General features: G+C 37.6%; 1 protein-coding gene across 1 annotated transcript; it reads left to right on the forward strand.

Annotated features, from left to right (window-relative positions):
• Positions 1-7,252: 7,252 nt before the first annotated feature.
• On the forward strand, positions 7,253-18,034 carry LOC115229612 (tubulin-specific chaperone A). Its single transcript, XM_029799944.2, has 4 exons — positions 7,253-7,422; positions 11,563-11,668; positions 15,194-15,280; positions 17,517-18,034. Exons 1-4 carry the CDS (start codon positions 7,370-7,372, stop codon positions 17,601-17,603), a joined length of 333 nt encoding a protein of 110 aa, XP_029655804.1. The 5' UTR covers positions 7,253-7,369; the 3' UTR covers positions 17,604-18,034.
• The last annotated feature ends 725 nt before the right edge of the window (positions 18,035-18,759 follow it).

An 18,759-nucleotide genomic window follows, 5' to 3' on the forward strand; every position in this document is an offset into this window, starting at 1 on the left:
CTGACTGTCAGTGTGTGCCTGTGACGACGGAGTTTAATGACGAGGCTTGCGCCAGAGAAGGGACTGGAGAACAATAGTTGCTTGATAATTATTGATATAGGAAATATTCATTCACTTGTTCATATATCATTGTCTTTGGAGAGAATCATTCTGCTAATAAAACGCAAACACTGGTTGTATTTAACTTTCGTTTTATTATCAACTTGCAGTATCGCCCGGCGTTGCTCGGGTTTGTAAGGGAAATAACTATATAAGCATTTTTAGAGATGTAAAGTATAATAGCCATTTCAATATGGCTAACCACAAAGGGGGGGATGTTACTGTAGCTTTTTACGTTCCGAGATTTAATAAAGTTTTAGAGAGTTACTTCCCTTATATATAACAAAAATGCATTAAAAATGGGAAAAATTGATGGTAAACTTTTTTTTAAATCGTAGACTCATCGTAGACGCGCGCTAATACCCAGAAGGGCTCGATATGAATCACGACTATAAGATACCCGGTTTTGGTTAAACTGCACCGCAAAATGTGGGAGTAGTTAGGAATCTAAATCGTAGGAGACAGACAGCACACAACCTCACTTTTGTATATAAGGATATCAACTAAATAATTAATTGACCAATTAACTAATTGAGTGGCTCATCAAAGTCCTTTTGTCACACCTGACTTTACCAAATATCTTGCTCTTCATGCATTCACTCTATGCAGTGGCATAGCCTGAGTGTTTGTCGTCTGGGGTTGCCCTCAAGTTTGCTGCCCCAACTCTCTATACAGACTTATACAACAGACTCAAAGTTGACACCCTAATAACAGTGTCATCCCAGGCAGCAGCATCCAGCAATTCTATTGACTCCATGTTATATGCACTCACTCTTTGCTCTATGTTAACTTCTTGAAATGTTTTGTCTAGCAGGTTACTTGGTGACCCTGCCAGTGCTGGTGTCACATAAAAAGCATCCAGTCCACCACACTGTAGAGTGGTTGGCATGTGGAAGGCCATCCAGCTGTAAATACCTTGCCAAAACTGATCTCGCCCGTGCTTGTGCCATGTAAAAAGCACTCAGTCCATTCTGCTGGGTGGTCTGTGTTTGGAAAGGCATCCAGCCGTAAAAAACCATACCAAAACAGACTCAGTAGTCTGGAGCAGGCTTCTACCTGGCCAGCTCCTGTCAAACCGTTCAACCCATGCCAGCATGGAAGGTGGACATTAAACAATGATGATGATGATGATATTTTGCTAGGTTTTGATATTGATAACCTATAAAATGTGTCAGGGCTTTCTTTTGTATAAGGGTGGTGAGCATGTGTGTACCTGTGTGTACCTGTGTGCATATGTGAGCTTTGTTGTCTTTATTGTTTTCATAATTTTGGTTTTTGCTTGTAATGTCTTTCCTTATGTACTAAACATAGACACACGCGTGCACGCACGCACACACACACACACATATATCATCATCATTTAGTGTCTGTTTTCCAAACTGGCATGGGTTGGACAGTTTGACAGGAGCTGTTTCCAGCCGAAGAACTGTCCAGGTTCCAATTGTCTGTTTTGGCATGGTTTCTGTGGTTGGATGCCCTTCCTAATGCCAACCACTTTACAGTGTGTAGCTGGGGTTTTTTTATATGCCCCTGATACAGGTGCATTTACATGACATCAGCCAAAGTGCATTTTATGTGGCACTTAGTGCATCCAACTTAACTTTGATATGATGATTATAATGCTGAAGAATCATATGTAGCCAACAAATGCTAAAACATATTAAAATTCTTATTTCTTTATTGCCCACAAGGGGCTAAACATAGAGGAGACAAACAAGGACAGAGAAAGGGATTAAGTCAATTACATCGACCCCAGTGCGTAACAGGTACTTAATTTATCGACCTTGAAAGAATGAAAGGCAAAGTCGACCTTGGCGGAATTTGAACTCGGAACGTAGCGGCAGACAAAATACCTATTTCTTTACTACCCACAAGGGGCTAAACACAGAGAGGACAAACAAGGACAGACAAACGAATTAAGTCGATTACATCAATTTCAGTGCGTAAGTGGTACTTAATTTATCAAACCCGAAAGGATGAAAGGCAAAGTCGACATCGGCAGAATTTGAACTCAGAACGTAACGGCAGAAGAAATACTGCTAAGCATTTCGCCCAGTTAACGTTTCTGCCAGCTCACCACCTTATATTAAAACATATTAAAATTCTACAATAGAATTTTGATGCTTTTTATCATTTATCATCTTCATGAAATAATTTCCCAGGATGTTTTCAGCAATTGAAGCTGTTATAAACAACACATCCAAGTTGAGTTGTGGATGTGCTAATTAATATTTGCTATGAAAGCTGCTTCTATATATTTATGTTGTCATTGTAGCAAGTGTCATTATTCTGGAATTTTTCAGTGGGTGTGACCTGTAATTTTTTTTCTTTATTCTTTTGCATTATGCAGTCATGCATGTCAAGATTTGATATATTTTTTCTCTCAATGTCTCAAAGGTGGAATAAAGCAGTTTTCAGGCCCTGACAAAATTCAAGACTGCTTTGATTTTTTTTTCTTTCTGTCTTTAGAGAGAGTACTATCATATAATCTAGGCCCTTCTTTAGTAGTTGAGGCCAGGACTGATGAACTGGTTAAACTACATACATACGTGCATCATTGATTGATTGATTGATTGACTGTCAAGATTAGACGCAACAGTCACGGAGACATTGTAATTCATACTGGAAAAAAGATATCATTGCAGTATAGTACTTCTTACCTCCCCTTATTTTTACTTTATGAAATCCTACCAAACTCTGTCCTACATACTTGATTCCAATTTTTACCTTCTCACAACTGGAACCATCCGGAACTCCTTTCTCTAGATTTCCCCTACAAGCATCAACTTTCAAAGGTGTAACCTGAACAATTTCACAAGTCAGATAGGGGTGGGAAATGGAGTCGGTTATGGTGCAAATATTATGGTTGGCTTACTTTCTGGGCTAAGTGATGATTTGTAAGATAGGCACAAGGCAACAAGTCCCTGAGTAATACTGACCCAAGGCCATACAGTTGGGCTATTTATTTTGTACCCACCCACCCCACCCACACCACACACTAGAAAGTGAACATCAAAGTTGATCTGCTAAATCTACAGTGACCTGTAAAATTGTTACTGATTTATTAGTTTACAATAACAATCTGAAATTTTACTTAGAGTATATGTATAGTCTGAAGAAAGATGGCTACTATCAGACTTGGGCATGTGTGTTTAAGAAGTTCATTTCACTGCTACATGTTTCCTTCTATTATATTTCAATTCACATCTTGAATCTTTAGAGGAAAATGTTAGTCGTATACAGATTGACTCCAGGTTTGATCCATGTGTGTGGCATTTGGAATAAATGTCTTCTACAGTTCTACTAGAGCCTTGGTTGACCAGTACATTGTCAGTGGAATTTGGTTGGCTGAAACTGTGCGGAAGCTTGTCATATATGTTTGTGTGTGGGTGTGTATGTATCTGTTTGTTTATCTATCTATCCTTCCATATGTCCATCCGAATGTCCATTCATCCATCCAATACATACATATATATATACATATATATGTACATGGTTTTATCTGATACCGGAAAACTTAATAGATTATTATTATATGCTTCATATTACTAAATGGAAACGAACTGGACTAATATAAAAATATTTAGAGACTAATTATATTGTAAGAATTTGAACCCCAACTGGGAAATTATCAGTTCATGGTCATGAAAAAGCCACAACATGTTGATATGGACAACTTTAAAATCAACCAATCAGCTTTAAGCCATGCCATGAACACCTCAAATATTCTTGAGATTCCTGCCCGAGCTAAGCAGTTTAGCACCGAAATCACATCAGAGTGTTAATAATAATAATAATAATTGTGTACAGTGCTCAGGTGCACTACAACTCATCGAAAGTGTATATATAATCAGGTGTAGTTTCGACGGATTTCGGAAAGCATGAGGGCCTTAAAAGATGCAGTGTCATGGCAGTCAACAACTGACGCAGGCAGTTTATTCCATGCTTCAGCAACTCTGAGTGTGAAGAAATGTTTCCGAAAGTCATGGGAGCTGTGTTGTTTTCTGACTTTGTGGGCATGTCCACGTGTGTTAGACACATGGAGATCAAAAAGGTGTTCAGTGTTGTTGTTGGTGAGGTGGTTGATAACCTTGTGGGTGTTTACCAAGTCCGTCGCCAGACGCCGGAGCTTCAGTGAATCCATGCCCAGGGAAGCAAGGCGCTCAGAATATGGTAGGTGTCTGATGGAGGGTATGCGTTTGGCATTCAAGCAAGACAAATTTGGGTTTTCATCCAACAGGCCTTAACAATTTGCAGTGGACTTTAACTTTTGTTTTGCACTTTTCCAGACAGCTAATGGCTAAACAAACACAGTTGACTCAATTCTTAGATACTATTCTGAATATCAGTGAGACTGTGTTAATTTCTGTATGATACTTTTACATTTATCCATCAATAAAATCTGTTGTTAAACGTTTGTGAGTTTGCTTTTGTTGTACTGTATGCAACTAGCCTGATTTTATTTTCAGTTAATGGAAATACAGCATCAATCTTTCTTGACAACTTGACCCTGCAAAAATGGTGATTCAACCTAGAAAGGTCTACAACAAACAATCCACATGGCAATGGCCTCCAGCAAACACAATAGTACACAGCTTGGTATTTGGTCCATCTTGTTTGCATTTATGTACTTGGATATATGCATTATTACTGGCACTCCATCGGTGACTATCACCAATGAACCAGTTGATTCACTCAACAGAACAGCCTGCTTGTGGAATTACCACTCGAGTGGCTGAGCATACCACAGACATGAGTACCCTTAATGCTGTTGTCAGGGAGATTTAGTATGACACAGTATGGGAGCTGGCCCTTTGAAATACAGGCACTACTCATTTTTGCCAGCTGAGTGGACTGGAGCAAGGTGAAATAAAGTGTCTTGCTCAAGGACACAATGCATCACAGGGAATCAAACCCCCAACCTCACAATTGTGAGCTGAATATGCTAACCACTAGGCTAGATGCATGTACACACACACACACATTCAATCGTTCATTTGCTTCTCAGCCACATTTTAAGCTGTGTGACACCATAGGTTAATATCTTCTTCTATAACCCTGGACTACATCAATGCCTTGTGACTAAATTCAGTTAGTGGAAACTGTACAGCAAACAGATGGATGTGTGTGTGTATCCACGTATACATTTGGACATGTGTCTTGTCAGCTAGAAACCAAAAAGCCTGCAGTATTCCTACCTCACTGTCACTTTCAGAAACACAATGAACCTGTGATTGGCCCAGTAGAAACCTGTAACTAATGTTGCTGAAGGCAGTGAGCTGGCAGAATGGTTGGCACACTGGGCAAAATGCTTAGTGACATTTTGTTCATCTTTACATTCTGAGTTCAAATTCTGCCAAGGTTGTCTTTACCATTCATCCTTTTCGGGGTCGATAAAATACGTACCAGTTGAGTGTTGGGGGTCTTGCAATAGGCTTATCCCCTCCTCCGAAATTGCTGGACTTGTGCCAAAATTTGAAATCAATCTTGCTATTGTTTAAGGCGGTAAGCTGGCATTTCATCTGTCTTTATGTTTTGAGTTCAAATTATGCTGTGCTCGACTTTGCCTTTCATCATTCCAGGGTCAGTAAAATAGTACCAGTTGATTACTGGGATCAATGTAATTGACTTATTCCCTCTCCTGGCCATGCTAGCCTTGTGACAAAATTTAAAACCAATACAGCAACTGTTTACAAAATATGAAATTAAAATAAATATGCTAATGTCATAAGAATTTTATAAACTTTCAAAAGAACATGAAGTTTTTTTCTTTTCCTTCTTTTGGAACAGTATAACTCGAAGCAGAAACAGCTATAAATTAGTCATCCATAGGACTTTCTGAATGGCACGCTTAATGAAAAATTACCTTCAGTTTTTTTTTGTTAATAGTGCAGCCTGCCTGAGGAAGGGCTTTGTCTGTTGCAGTTCGTTTCTTGAAAATGGTTTCCCATTCTTACTATAAATATTGGGTTAAAAATCACTTTTGGATAGAAAAAATCAAAAGCTGCTTGTGAGACCACTTTTTCTACTCTACCGGTTTTTGTAACCCAAAATTTACATGATGTTATTTATAGCTTTATCTGCTTCGAGTTAGATCAGGCATAAAATAATCAGGCATGGCTGTGTGGTAAGAAGCTTGCTACCCAACCACATAGTTCTGGGTTCAATCCCTCTACATCGCACCTTGGGTAAGTGTCTTCTACTATAGTTTCAGGCCCAGTGCATGGATTTGGTAGACGGAAACTGAAAAAACATTTTATATATATTTGTGTGTGTGTGTGTGCACGCATGTGCATGCATGTCTGTGTGTGTGTGTATGTGTCCCATCACAACTTGACAACCGGTGTTGGTGCATTTATGTCCTTGTAATATAGCAGTTTGGCAAAATGGAATGATAAGAATAGGTTAATTCTTTCTTTTTCTTTTATTTTGTTTCAGTCATTTGATTGCAGACATGCTGGAGCACCGCATATAGTTGAGCACTTGGAGGCACTTGTAAAAATTTAACGAAATTTTAATGAAAGGATCAGCCCCCATTTTCCGGACAAAATAGTGTTTTGTGGCATATTAAGTCACCGTAATTCATTCATCGAAAAAAAAGGAAAAACATTTTCCAATAATTCCGGTTTCCTCCCCCACCCCCTTTCCAATAAAAATAGGGGTTTTGCAGCACATTAGACATCTCTAATGCATGCCGTTTAAAAGGTATTTATATACAATCTCATTAAAAGATATCCATTTTCCTCAAAGTTACGAGGGAAAAACTCGGATCTTGTGAATCTTGTAAATTTCCCAAAGTCCTCTCCCCATCTCCTCGGAAAAGATTTTCCCCACAAATTTCTTAATAACCTAATTCTTTACTACCCACAAGGGGCTAAACACAGAGAGGACAAACAAACGGATTAAGTCGATTACATCGACCCCAGTGCGTAACTGGTACTTATTTAATCGACCCCGAAAGGATGAAAGGCAAAGTCGACCTCGGCGGAATTTGAACTCAGAACCGTAGCGGCAGGCGAAATACCGCTAAGCATTCGCCCGGCGTGCTAACGTTTCTGCCATCTCGCCGCCTTGATGGAAGAAAAGATAATCACTGAACTTCTCGGACGAGTCGTGGAACTTGTGTAGCAAGGACCGGTTATGCGCATGCGTACATCTGCAGTTCCTGTCTCGTGCCATTCATTGGGTTTGTGTTTGTGTTGGAAACGGAAACCGAATTCCTGGGAAATTTCCTCGGATTCCAGCGAAACAAATCATTTATCACCAGAAAATGGCAGATCCTCGAATTAAACAGATTCGCATCAAGACAGGAGTCGTAAAGCGGTAAACATAATTGATTCCGTCTTTAATAATTTTAGGTTCTGACATGAATTGAAGCTTTTTAGATTTCCCTTATTTATTAATTATTATTAATTATTAATTTATTATTATTATTATTTTGTGTAATTGCAGTTTAATTCAATGCAAAATGTATTTAAAACCTCAACAATTACCAACGAAAGTAACATTAAATGGTTTTTAATTTTTCATTGTAAATTATAAAAAAGGATCAGCAAAGATGCTTTCTTTTTCCATCTTCCTCCACAACTGAAGAAGCTGCAAAAGTGTTGTTGATTTGCTCCATGGCAACCTTGATTCAGCCAACATCGATCAAAAGATTTCCAACCATGGCCATCCTGTATTTTAAGTGTAATATAGGATCGTTTCTTTGCCTCGAGAAGACAACAAGGTGTCACCTGAGAGAAATTGGTTGCTATTTGCAGTGGAAGGGTAACAACCGAGATAGCAATCGATGTTGCTATTGTTTAGCCCCCGGTCGGTCCTGTCTGGGCAAACCTATCATCGAATATAGATGCAATCCATGATTATTCCATCTTTTCGCAGAGTCATAGTCGCATTGTCTGGTTTGCTTAATTTTTTTTATGACTCCTGGGTCTGAGTCGAAGGGAATTTAGCCATTTTGAGGCTTCTTCTTGACTCTCTTCATATCGAATACTTTTCCTTCGTCGGACCAGCGGAAATTTCAGACACTTGTTTTATAATGATGACTCAGAAGAAATGATGTCACCAGGCACTTCCTTACTTACCGAATGCCAGTGTCTGCATATTACTTTTAAATAATAAGTGTGTTGGTTTTATCTGATTAAAAAAACAGACATGAACAGCTTCTGTAGTCTATAATAAAGTGTAACTTAATTCCCTTCGAACTGTAAAGGTGCAACGTTCAAAGGTAGCAACATTCCGATGAGTTACATTCTTTGCATATTTCTATAAAAGATTTTAAGATTTCAACCTGGCCTCATATTTCAGACTCATTGAATAGCAATCCTATTTTGAGATTAGTGATTTCAGTTGGTGCAGATAAAAACAGATGCGTTTCAATTCGAATCAGAACGATTTACCTAATGAAATTTAATTGTATTAAAATTTCAAAGAAGTGCGCCTGATCTTTTATCATAACTCGGAAATAGTTAGAAATTTTAAAAAATAATGTGATTTGTTTCAGTGATAGCAAAGCTGTTGGTTGTTCATTTCACCAATTTCTTGTTTTGAATATTGGCGTTGGTTGTTTGAATGAATATGTGACGTCTATAATTGGTGAATTGACTTAAAGTGAGAAGTATTTTGTTTTAAGATAACGGAAATATTTTATAGCATGTTTTTTATAGCTCCAGTCTACATTAATAAACTTCCTATTTTAAGTGATCTAAATTAAGACGTTCAATTAAAATGTTATGCCAACTCATGTTCTTAGCATTAGTTTAATGATGACAAAGGCACACACACACACACACACACATATATATATATATATATATATATATATATATATATATATATATGAACATAATCAAAAAGGGTAATAATGAATTTATCCCTCTTTGTGTCTCTAGCACTAAGCTTCCTTATTTGGGAGCCTTTTATTATTATTATATATATATATATATATATATATTGTCCACTCGGCCGGGGCTGGGTGGTTGGTGTTAAGAAGGGTATCCAGCTGTCAAAATCCTGCCAAAACAGTTACAGAAGTCTGGTGCAAGCTTCTTCCTGGTCAGTTCCTGTCAAACCAGCATGGAAGGCTGACGTTAACTGATGATGTTGATGATATGTATATATGACAGGTTTCTTTCAGTTTCTTTCTACTAAATCCATTCACAAGGCTTTGGTCAACCAGGGGTTTATAGTAGAAGACACTCATATCATTTGGTCTTTACCCCATCACTATTAGTTGTCTTCTTACTCTCTCTCTCTCTCTCTCTATTTTATTATTACTTCATTGTATACCTATATATCTTCATATATATTATATATAGGTGCATCCTCCCTGCTACTAATTTGGTGCCCTATGTAGCAGAAATTATCTCCAACCTCCAATGAGCCTCCGGGCATTTAAAAGAAACCCTTATATATATATCTTGTATATGTGTTTATGTGTATCACTTGCCTTGAGAGTTGTAAATCAGCGTCTTCATCATCTTACAAGCAATGTTGTTTCCAGTCTTCTGTGGAAAACATGTCTATGGGAAAACATTAACTTTCTCGAAAGCAGGGAATGGTTGACAAAATAGAAGGGGATCTGGCCTTAGAAAATCTGCTTCGACAAATTCCATCTGCCCCATGCAAGCATAGAATAGTGGATGTTAAATGATGATAAAGATATCTTCTTCTCTACAAGTGACTTCAATGACTCGATGTCAGTAATGACTGTGGTTAGCATACGGGAACTACATAAGTTCAGATCTTATGTGACATGCACAACGAAAAATTGGTGGGTTTTGTCTGCTGGTATGGGTATGACAAAGGACCAATCAATTGTGAAAATGCTGTGCTGGAAAGTCTCCCTGATCCAACCCATGCCTACCTGGAAAATGGACATAAATAATTATGATTTATGTATGTGTGTCTGTTATTAACATCCACTTTTCTGTGCCTGCATAGGTTGAGTGGAATTCATTGAGGTAGATTTCTACAGCCTGATGCCCTTCCTGTTGCCAGCACTCACTCATTCATACATATATATACTCACATACCTATATATATATATTACATAAATCTACAACTGGTTGCTTTCTGTTTCTGTCTACCAAATTCACTCTCAAGGCTGTAGTAGAAAACGCTTGCCTGAGATTGGGAAGCAAGCTTCATAGCACACAGCCACACATACATGTGTATGTATGTATGTGTGTGTGTGTATAACACACAAACAGGTATCTTTGATAACCCCAGACTAATCAAAACCTTGTGAGTGGATTTGATTGTCTGAAAGAAGCTTTTCATGCAAATATGTATACATGTGTGCATGTTTGTTTCTCTTCACTTCATGTTGAGCACTACATGTAAACAGATGTCACCATCATACAAGCAGTGTTATTCGTTTGCAGTCTTATAATAATAATAATAATAATTGTGTACAGTGCTCAGGTGGACTACAACTCATCTAAAGTGTATATATAATCAGGTGTAGTTTCGGCGGATTTCGCCATGTGTCTTGCTGTTGTCCTATTCATGATGGAAAGACTTGGTAAGATATTACCTTGCTTGGAAACAGGTGGTGGTTAGCAGCAGTAGGAGCATCAAGGCAAAGAAAAACTGCCTTGATGAATTTCATCTGACTTATGCAAGTTGCATGTGTTGTTGTGGAAATTATACATGCACACATCCACATCAATTTATATTCCTATTTCTACAGTAAAGTAACCTCTCTCTCTCTATATATATATATATATTAAGATTAGGTACAAAACAGTTTTGATGAACAGAGAAAAGACTGTAAAAAGCAATGAAAAGATATAAAACAAAAAAGATTTCTGGTTCTAGAAAAAGGGAAATCCTGCTGATTCAAAAATAATACAGTAGTTGTATTTGTGTTGTATCTATTGCCAAATGTAGGGAAATCACAGAAGTCCTGTTGTTATATGGGATATTACAGGAATTTTTTAAAAAATGAAGACACCTAGATTGAGGTTCTGCTGATAATCTTACCAATGTTAACATAAACATGAAACCATGCTGACGGATCATCACCATTGGCATCATTTTAATGTCCACTTTTCCATATTTGCATGGGTCAGATGGAGTTTTTCTGTGGCAGACTTTTAATGGTCAGATGCTTTCCTGTCAACTCTCAGCTGTTTCCAAATATGGTAATATTCCCCCAGATTGGAGATGATTTCTTAGAACATTGGAAACAAGAAACCCCACTTGTATGACAGTCATACTTGTTTATATCTATCTGCCTGCGTGAAGACAAGGAGACAAATATATATGCAGTGGGCTTCTTTCCCATTTCTGTGTACTGGACCTACACACAAGGCTTTGGTCAGCCCAGGGCTATAGCAGAAGGTGTTATACATTGGAAATGGACCTGTAAGCATGTGGTTGGAAGGCAAACATCTTAACCACATAACTATATGAAAGAAGATACTTTATTTATGTCTCAATGTTTTACCTCCCCAGATTGACAAAGGAGAAGAGTAGCTATGAAAAAGAAGTCGAAGACCAAGAAAGGCGAATACAAAAAATGAAGGATGAAGGAAAAGATGAATATGACATAAAAAAACAGGTCAGTCTGATGTTAATAATACACCACATGTTTCAAACATTTTGCTTTCCTGGCTTTGAAAAGAGTTTCTCCATGTTTTTTGGCTTTAAGAATGAAACCTCTGAAATCAAATTGCGAACTTTTTGAGACTTCCATTTTAATAATATTTTGTATTCTCTTTTAAAGCCAAACTCGTGTCATAATATTGAGTTCAAATTTTGGCACAAAGCCAGCAATTTTAGTGGGGAAGAGGTAAGTTGATTATATCGATCCCAGTGGTCAACTGGTGCTTATTTTATCAACCTCTAAAGAATGAACGGTAAAGCTGACCTCAGCAGAATGTAAAGATGGATAAAATGCTACTAAGCATTTTCCCCAGTGTTCTAACGTTTCTGGTGGTTCACCGCTTTAATTAACATCATAATATTGAAACCTTTTTAGTTTTTGTCATGTGGCTATGTGGCAAGAAGTTGGCTTCCCAACCACACTGTTTCAGGTTCAGTCTCACCTTGGGCTGACCAAAGCCTCATTGACAGAAACTGAAAGAAGCTCATTGTATATGTGCCTTACTGTCTCTTTGCTTTGATATTGCATGATGGTTGTAAATGAGTGTCACTACCAAACAAGTGGTGTCCTTCATTTCTAATCTTCCATGGAAAAATGTGTGGAAACAGAAAATTAAAGCTGGCCATAGAACAATTTGCCTCAACAAATTCCAGATAACCCATGCAAACTGCCCCAGCATGGCCACAGCTTTGAGCTGAAACCGATAAAACAATGATAATGATATATGTATTAGAAGGATAAAGACCTTATTTGGTCATGAATGACTATGGGATTGCACCTTGAAAGTTCCACTCCAAGGCACAAGTCTGTGCAAGGTTGTTTATGGAAGACCTACAGTTTCCCATGCATACCGACCTCCCCTCTCCATGACACCAATGTTATCCAAGAGAAAGGCAAAGGCCAATGCAGCTTGGCACCAGTGATGTTGCGACTCATTTCTACAGCTGAGTGAACTGGAGCAATGTGGAATAAAGTGTCTTGCTCAAGAACACAACACAGCTCGGTCTAGGAATTGAGCTCACTACCTCATGATTGTGAGCCTGATGTTTTAACCACTGAGCCATGTGCCTTCATGTATATATATATGTGTGTGTACACATACTCTCTTTTACTTGTTTCAGTCATTTGACTGCGGCCATGCTGGAGCACCGCCTTTAATCGAGCAACTCGACCCCGGAACTTATTCTTTTCTAAGCCCAGTACTTATTCTATCAGTCTCTTTTGCTGAACCGCTAAGTGACGGGGACATAAACACACCAGCATCGGTTGTCAAGCAATGCTAGGGGGACAAACACAGACACACAAACACACATACGCATATATATATATATATACATATATACGACGGGCTTCTACCAAATCCACTCACAAGGCTTTGGTCGGCCCGAGGCTATAGTAGAAGACACTTGCCCAAGGTGCCACGCAGTGGGACTGAACCCGGAACCATGTGGTCTGTAAACAAGCTACTTACTACACAGCCATTCCTGCGCCTAAATCAACATATATACATATTTATTTGTTTGTATATGCATCCCTATCCACTCGTGTAAGTGCATGAATGTTGACATTAAAACCAGTTGTTCTACACATTTGAAGGCTTAACTATTGGTAACAAGAAAAGCATCCTTCTGCAGATCTTGCCTCATATACATCCCTGTCCACTCTACACTAGCATGGATGAACAAACTGTAAATGAAAAAAGGGCATCTATGACTGCATTTTCCAAAATGGTCCTTCTTTTTCTTAAGTGGTACATTATGATTTGAGGAAGATTTTGTTGCTATGTTTAACAGGTCAAGTAACCATGTAGAAGTTACTTCATTAGTTGGTTTTGCCTAAAGCAGAAAAATCAATTACTGAATCTTTATAAAACCTCAGCAAATGCCTGACGATTCTCAGTCTTTTAATATTTAGTTTACTAAGGATAGCAGTGTTATATATTTGATCATCTGATAAAATTGTTCTCAATCAGGGTCCATATGACCCTTGGGGGATGACATAAATTGGTTCTTCTACAATAAACAAAATATGTTATTTTTTTTAATATAATTCCTAAGAATATCTAATCATAAAAATGTAATAGGATTTTCTAACCACCAGGGTCCACTTGAGTAAAGTAGTAATCAAGGAAGTCCACAGGTAAAAAGTTGTTGGGAAACCACTGAACTAATTAATACTATTAATCTAATTGCACAGAAAGTTTTCTTTGAAGCCTCAGCTTTCCAGTTTCTTTCACTTCAACCCAACCTGGCACTATTCAAACATCAAAATTCAAATATTACTTATTCTCCTGAACAGTTCCCAGTTTGTAGAATTCTCTTCCTGACTCAAACTAGGGCTTACCATTTCCACTGAGCTGTTTTGGATCCTTCTTAATAACCATTCTTAGTGATGCTGTCCTATTATTCCTGCTTGTTTGCCATGTTGTCCTGAAAAACTTAAAGCCTCAACTTTTTAAATTCCACATTAACATCTCCAATCTTATGCACTGTTGATCCATCCACTAATCCAAAAAAAGTCCATACTTGTAGGTGTTGCTCTTGCTCATGAGACACAATAATAGAAATGTTAAAGACATCTGTAAATGTGCTTGATTCAGGAATTTGTGTCTAACACCAATATCTGCAATTAATAATCATTTAGAATGTTGGTGCAAGAATGACTGTGTGGCTAAGAAATTTGCTTCTTAACCACATGGTTTCAAGTTTGGTCCCACTGTGTGGCACCTTGGATAAAGGGGCCTTCTATTATAGTCTCAAGCCAGTCAATGCCTTGTCAGGGAATTTGGTAGATAGAAAGTGTAGGCAGCCTGTTGTGTGTGTGAATGTTGATATTCCATGTTTTGTGGGATGTTCTTTGTTGACATTCTTCTGAAAACCTCTGGAATAAAAAATCTTTTGCTTGAAAACAGATAAGAGTTAGTCATAGGCAGAATATCCAATTGAAGAATCCTGTTTCCAATAACACTGTCTAAACACATACTGGCACTGAAAAACACATTAAACAAATAAATGTATGCAGGTTGCTTGAAGTTTGTCTAAGAAAGAGCTGTGTACATAGCTTTGTCTCAAATGTAGGATGGGTAGAATTGGATATGTATATAGTGCTTATGATAGATTTGCATTGCTATAATTACAAATGCTCAGTATAAAATATACATCGTTTTTTTAAATGTAAATTAATTAATGAATTCTCTAAGCATGCAGCCATTCAGTGGTAGACATATTTTGAACTTAAATTCTTTATTGATGTATTCTATAACACACATATAGGTAGCATGTGTGTTGTGTGTGTGTATACATATGTAGTTGCTTCTGAAAGTATTCTCTGAGGGCTCTACCCAGGAATGCCAGTCAAAATTAATTTGATAAATTTTCTTCTACTTTCAATAGTAAGTCTTCCTATCAGTAAATGTTCTGTTGTTATTGCTTTGAAATAACTGCATTGATTTAGCATGTGTTTATTACCGATGTCTTTTAGGGAGAAGTTCTTCAAGAGTCTAAAGCCATGGTTCCTGACTGCCTCAAAAGATTAAACACAGCTTATGTTGATCTTGTGAATTTATTGGTGAGTTTTAAGAACAAATGTTTTTAATCTTAATCTTTAATCTTTTGAACCATCATAAAAGTTGAAGTAGTTTAAAACAATGTAGTTAGAAGTGACTAAAAATTAAAATAAAATTTTCAATGGTGCTCCAGCATGGCCGCAGTCAAATGACTGAAACAAGTAAAAGAGTAAACCAACTGATGACAAACTTTAACAAGAAGCAAGTGTTAAACTGCTGAGTTAAAACCCCAGAAACTAATGACTTTTTTCCTTGCTGGGTCTGGAGGAAGGGAAAGTATCCATGACCTAGTGTGGACTGCTGAGATTGATGTCACTAATTTTCCTCTTGAATTATTGTGAATCACCATTTATGGGTAAGACATTAACAAGGAGGGAATTCCAGGGGGATGATGTTCTGAGGAAGGAAGGATTGGGCATAACGGTTACTGCTGGACCTGGGAGGTTGGACACAAGGGTGATTAGAGGATCAGAAATACCTGAATAGTGGGTTGGCATGAGTTTGGTTAGCCCCTAGGCATTTAATAGGAGAAAAGGCCATCATTGTAGTAATATAGCAGACAGTTATGTAGGGGCTGGAGCATATATTTGATAGATTTTATGCCAATCAGTTAGGGTCACGCCTGAAGACACCTTTCTGCCAGTTCTTTGATCCTATGCTGATACCAGTTCTCATCCGTCGAGGCAAAGAACTCCTTCACTGAAGTTTCCACCTCTTCTCGGTTGGTGAAGTGTTGTGAGTGGAGGGAGTGAGTCACGGATCAGAACTTTGGCTGCTTTTTGTTTACTTAATGAATAAAGCAAATAAGTTAGCAAAATATTGCAAAACGTTTGAGCCAACACAATTTCTAAGGACAGAAATGCCTTCTGATCTTGAAGAGAAGGTCCAGTCATTGAGAAGCAGCCACAGGATATATTTTTGACCCTTTAGCATTCTGACTACTTTGTCAAATGTAATGCTTATCTATTCACGTTGTTTTGAATTACTCAGGCATTATTTTTAGCTGTGAGGTTTTGATAATTTGGTTTATTTTTAAAAGGACATAGGTGTGAGAGGCTGAATCTAGCAAGTTTGAATATTTGGGCTGGATATGGCCAGTTTAAATTCTAAAGGGTTACATACAAACCATGATACTTAAATTTAAAGCTAGTTCAGAATGCAGCAGAAACCAGTGTCACAAGACAAAGTATATCAGCTTTATTCTTGTCATTATACAAATGTAATGGTTATTCAATGGATGCGAAAGATTTATTAAATAAATTTAAAGTAACTGTGAAGGTACTGCTATGTTAGGATTAAAAATCTCAAATGAACCACATTGAAATACCTTACTAAATACAATGATGTATTATACGTAGCAAAATACTTTTGGCCATATTGGAGAATTATATTTCTAATATAGGTACTTATTTTAAAATTGGTCTAAAGCATCTTCAATTACATAATAAAAGCCATTCTTTATAAATATATTTTTATCACACCTCAATATTTCATAAGGAATCTGAAATGTAGAAGCTAAGTGGATAACTGTATTAAACTATTGGCTGCTGTCTTCTTCCAATCAGGATTCACGCCATTAGCCACAAAGAATAATCTCTAATTTGAGCTTACTCTAAGCTACTAAGAATGCATGTGTGGCAACTTGAAGATCCACCCACCACATGTGATAGACTGGTGGTTGCACGGGCGCAAAAGCTACATTATTATCCTCATTCTGTAAACAGTGGCTTTTAATGAGAATGGGGTACAGAGGATTCGCAATCTAGACTAGGGTCTGAAAGTTTACCACACCATAGTGGGTTACACCATGGTTCCTCTGCTTTGTGGCAGAAGTAGGAAGAAAGAGTGAGAGAAAGTTGTGGTGAAAGAGTACAGCGGGGTTCACCCCACCACCACCAGAGCCTCGTGGAGCTCAGGTGTTTTTGCTAAATAAACACTCACAATGCCCGGTCTGGGAATCAAAACCACATTCTTACAACTGCAAGTTCGCTGCCCTAACCACTGGGCCATTGTGCCTCCACATTGGCTGCTGTAGACCTACTCTTTGCAGTGACTTCATATTCTAGCAGAAGCAACTATGTTTTATTCAAATTATATTGTTAGTTGCTGGCTGCTAGAGAAGCCAGGTAGTGCAATAGATTCCTTGTAGATTGTGGCAGGACTAACTTAATTCACTTGTTATCATGAATTCTTGGAAGAAAAAATTATTTTGAATCATATTTTTTTTTGTTTTTGCAGGCAAGCGAAATTGATTTGAAATCTGCAGAAGAGTACGCTCTGGCTGAAGTGGTCTGTGCTGCTGCCAAAGAAATGTTAGGTTTATGATAAGGAGCAAAGATATATGTTATGAAAATAACTGAGCATTGATGGCTTGGTCTCTCCTTTTTCTAAGCTTTCACTGATGAAAGAACGCTGAAAGGAAGAGAGGAAAATGCTGGCCATTTATTGTGATATGCTAAAATTAAAGAGAATGAGTGAGAAATTAAACATGCAACACATTTTAAAAATTTTTTCCGTATTTTTGTGTTTCTCAATAAAAATTTCAGTTAACAGAAAAAATAAAATATCTTAAAATTGTAGGCAAATCAATAAAAGATTCAGGCTGTATTTCATTCGTTACATGTTTAAAACATGTGGTTTGTTCTAAGCATGGAAATATTACGAATTTGAAGTAGTAACAATCATTTACGATATTTATTAGAATATTTCCTTTTTTATTATTTTTACTTTTCAAAATAAACTGCTTTTCTATCACAGTTCTTAAATTTCTTACTTCCCACTGATTTGGATATCAATGTTTTGAAAGACAAAGCAGTCACTGATCAACTTACAAATGAATCAATAACTGAAGCTATTTGCTTGCGCTTTCCTACAAGTGACAATGCATTTTCCTGATTATGGTTGGCTATTTTTTTTTATTAATGGTGTAATTTACCATTAACAAATGCTTTAAATAAAAAGTTTAATAAATTGTCATAAAAACATTTTGTCTTCATTTTTTTATTGAACGTAATTCCAACCCTGGCAACACAGCACTGATGCTTCTCTTCCACTTTCTTCCTCCTCCCTCTTACACAGTTCTTTTCATTGCATCATACTTTCACTATCTCTTGTGCTAGGCTCAGCTACTGCCATAAACCTCATTTCTATTCTCCCTCTTGCAGCAGTGGGTGTTCTTTAGCCTTGAGGGTATAAGGTAACCTCGCAAGTGCTGACACCTAATACATCTTGTCTTGTAAAGTGGTCGGCAACAAATAAGGCATAGAGTTGACAGGACTTGTTAGTCTTGCTGAGGGCATGACAACTTCTCTAGTGCTGGTGCCATGATTAAATGGTTTGTAAAGTGTTTGACGTTAGAAGTAGCAGCCTGCTATGAATGCTAAAGTGCGGGCATGGCTGTGTGGTAAGAAGCTTGCTTCCCAACTACATGGTTCTGGGTTCAGTCCCACTGTGTGACACCTTGGGCATGTGACTTCTGCTA

The sequence above is a fragment of the Octopus sinensis genome, linkage group LG2 (genome assembly GCF_006345805.1).
Source record: "Octopus sinensis linkage group LG2, ASM634580v1, whole genome shotgun sequence".
In the NCBI taxonomy this organism is placed as follows: domain Eukaryota; kingdom Metazoa; phylum Mollusca; class Cephalopoda; order Octopoda; family Octopodidae; genus Octopus; species Octopus sinensis.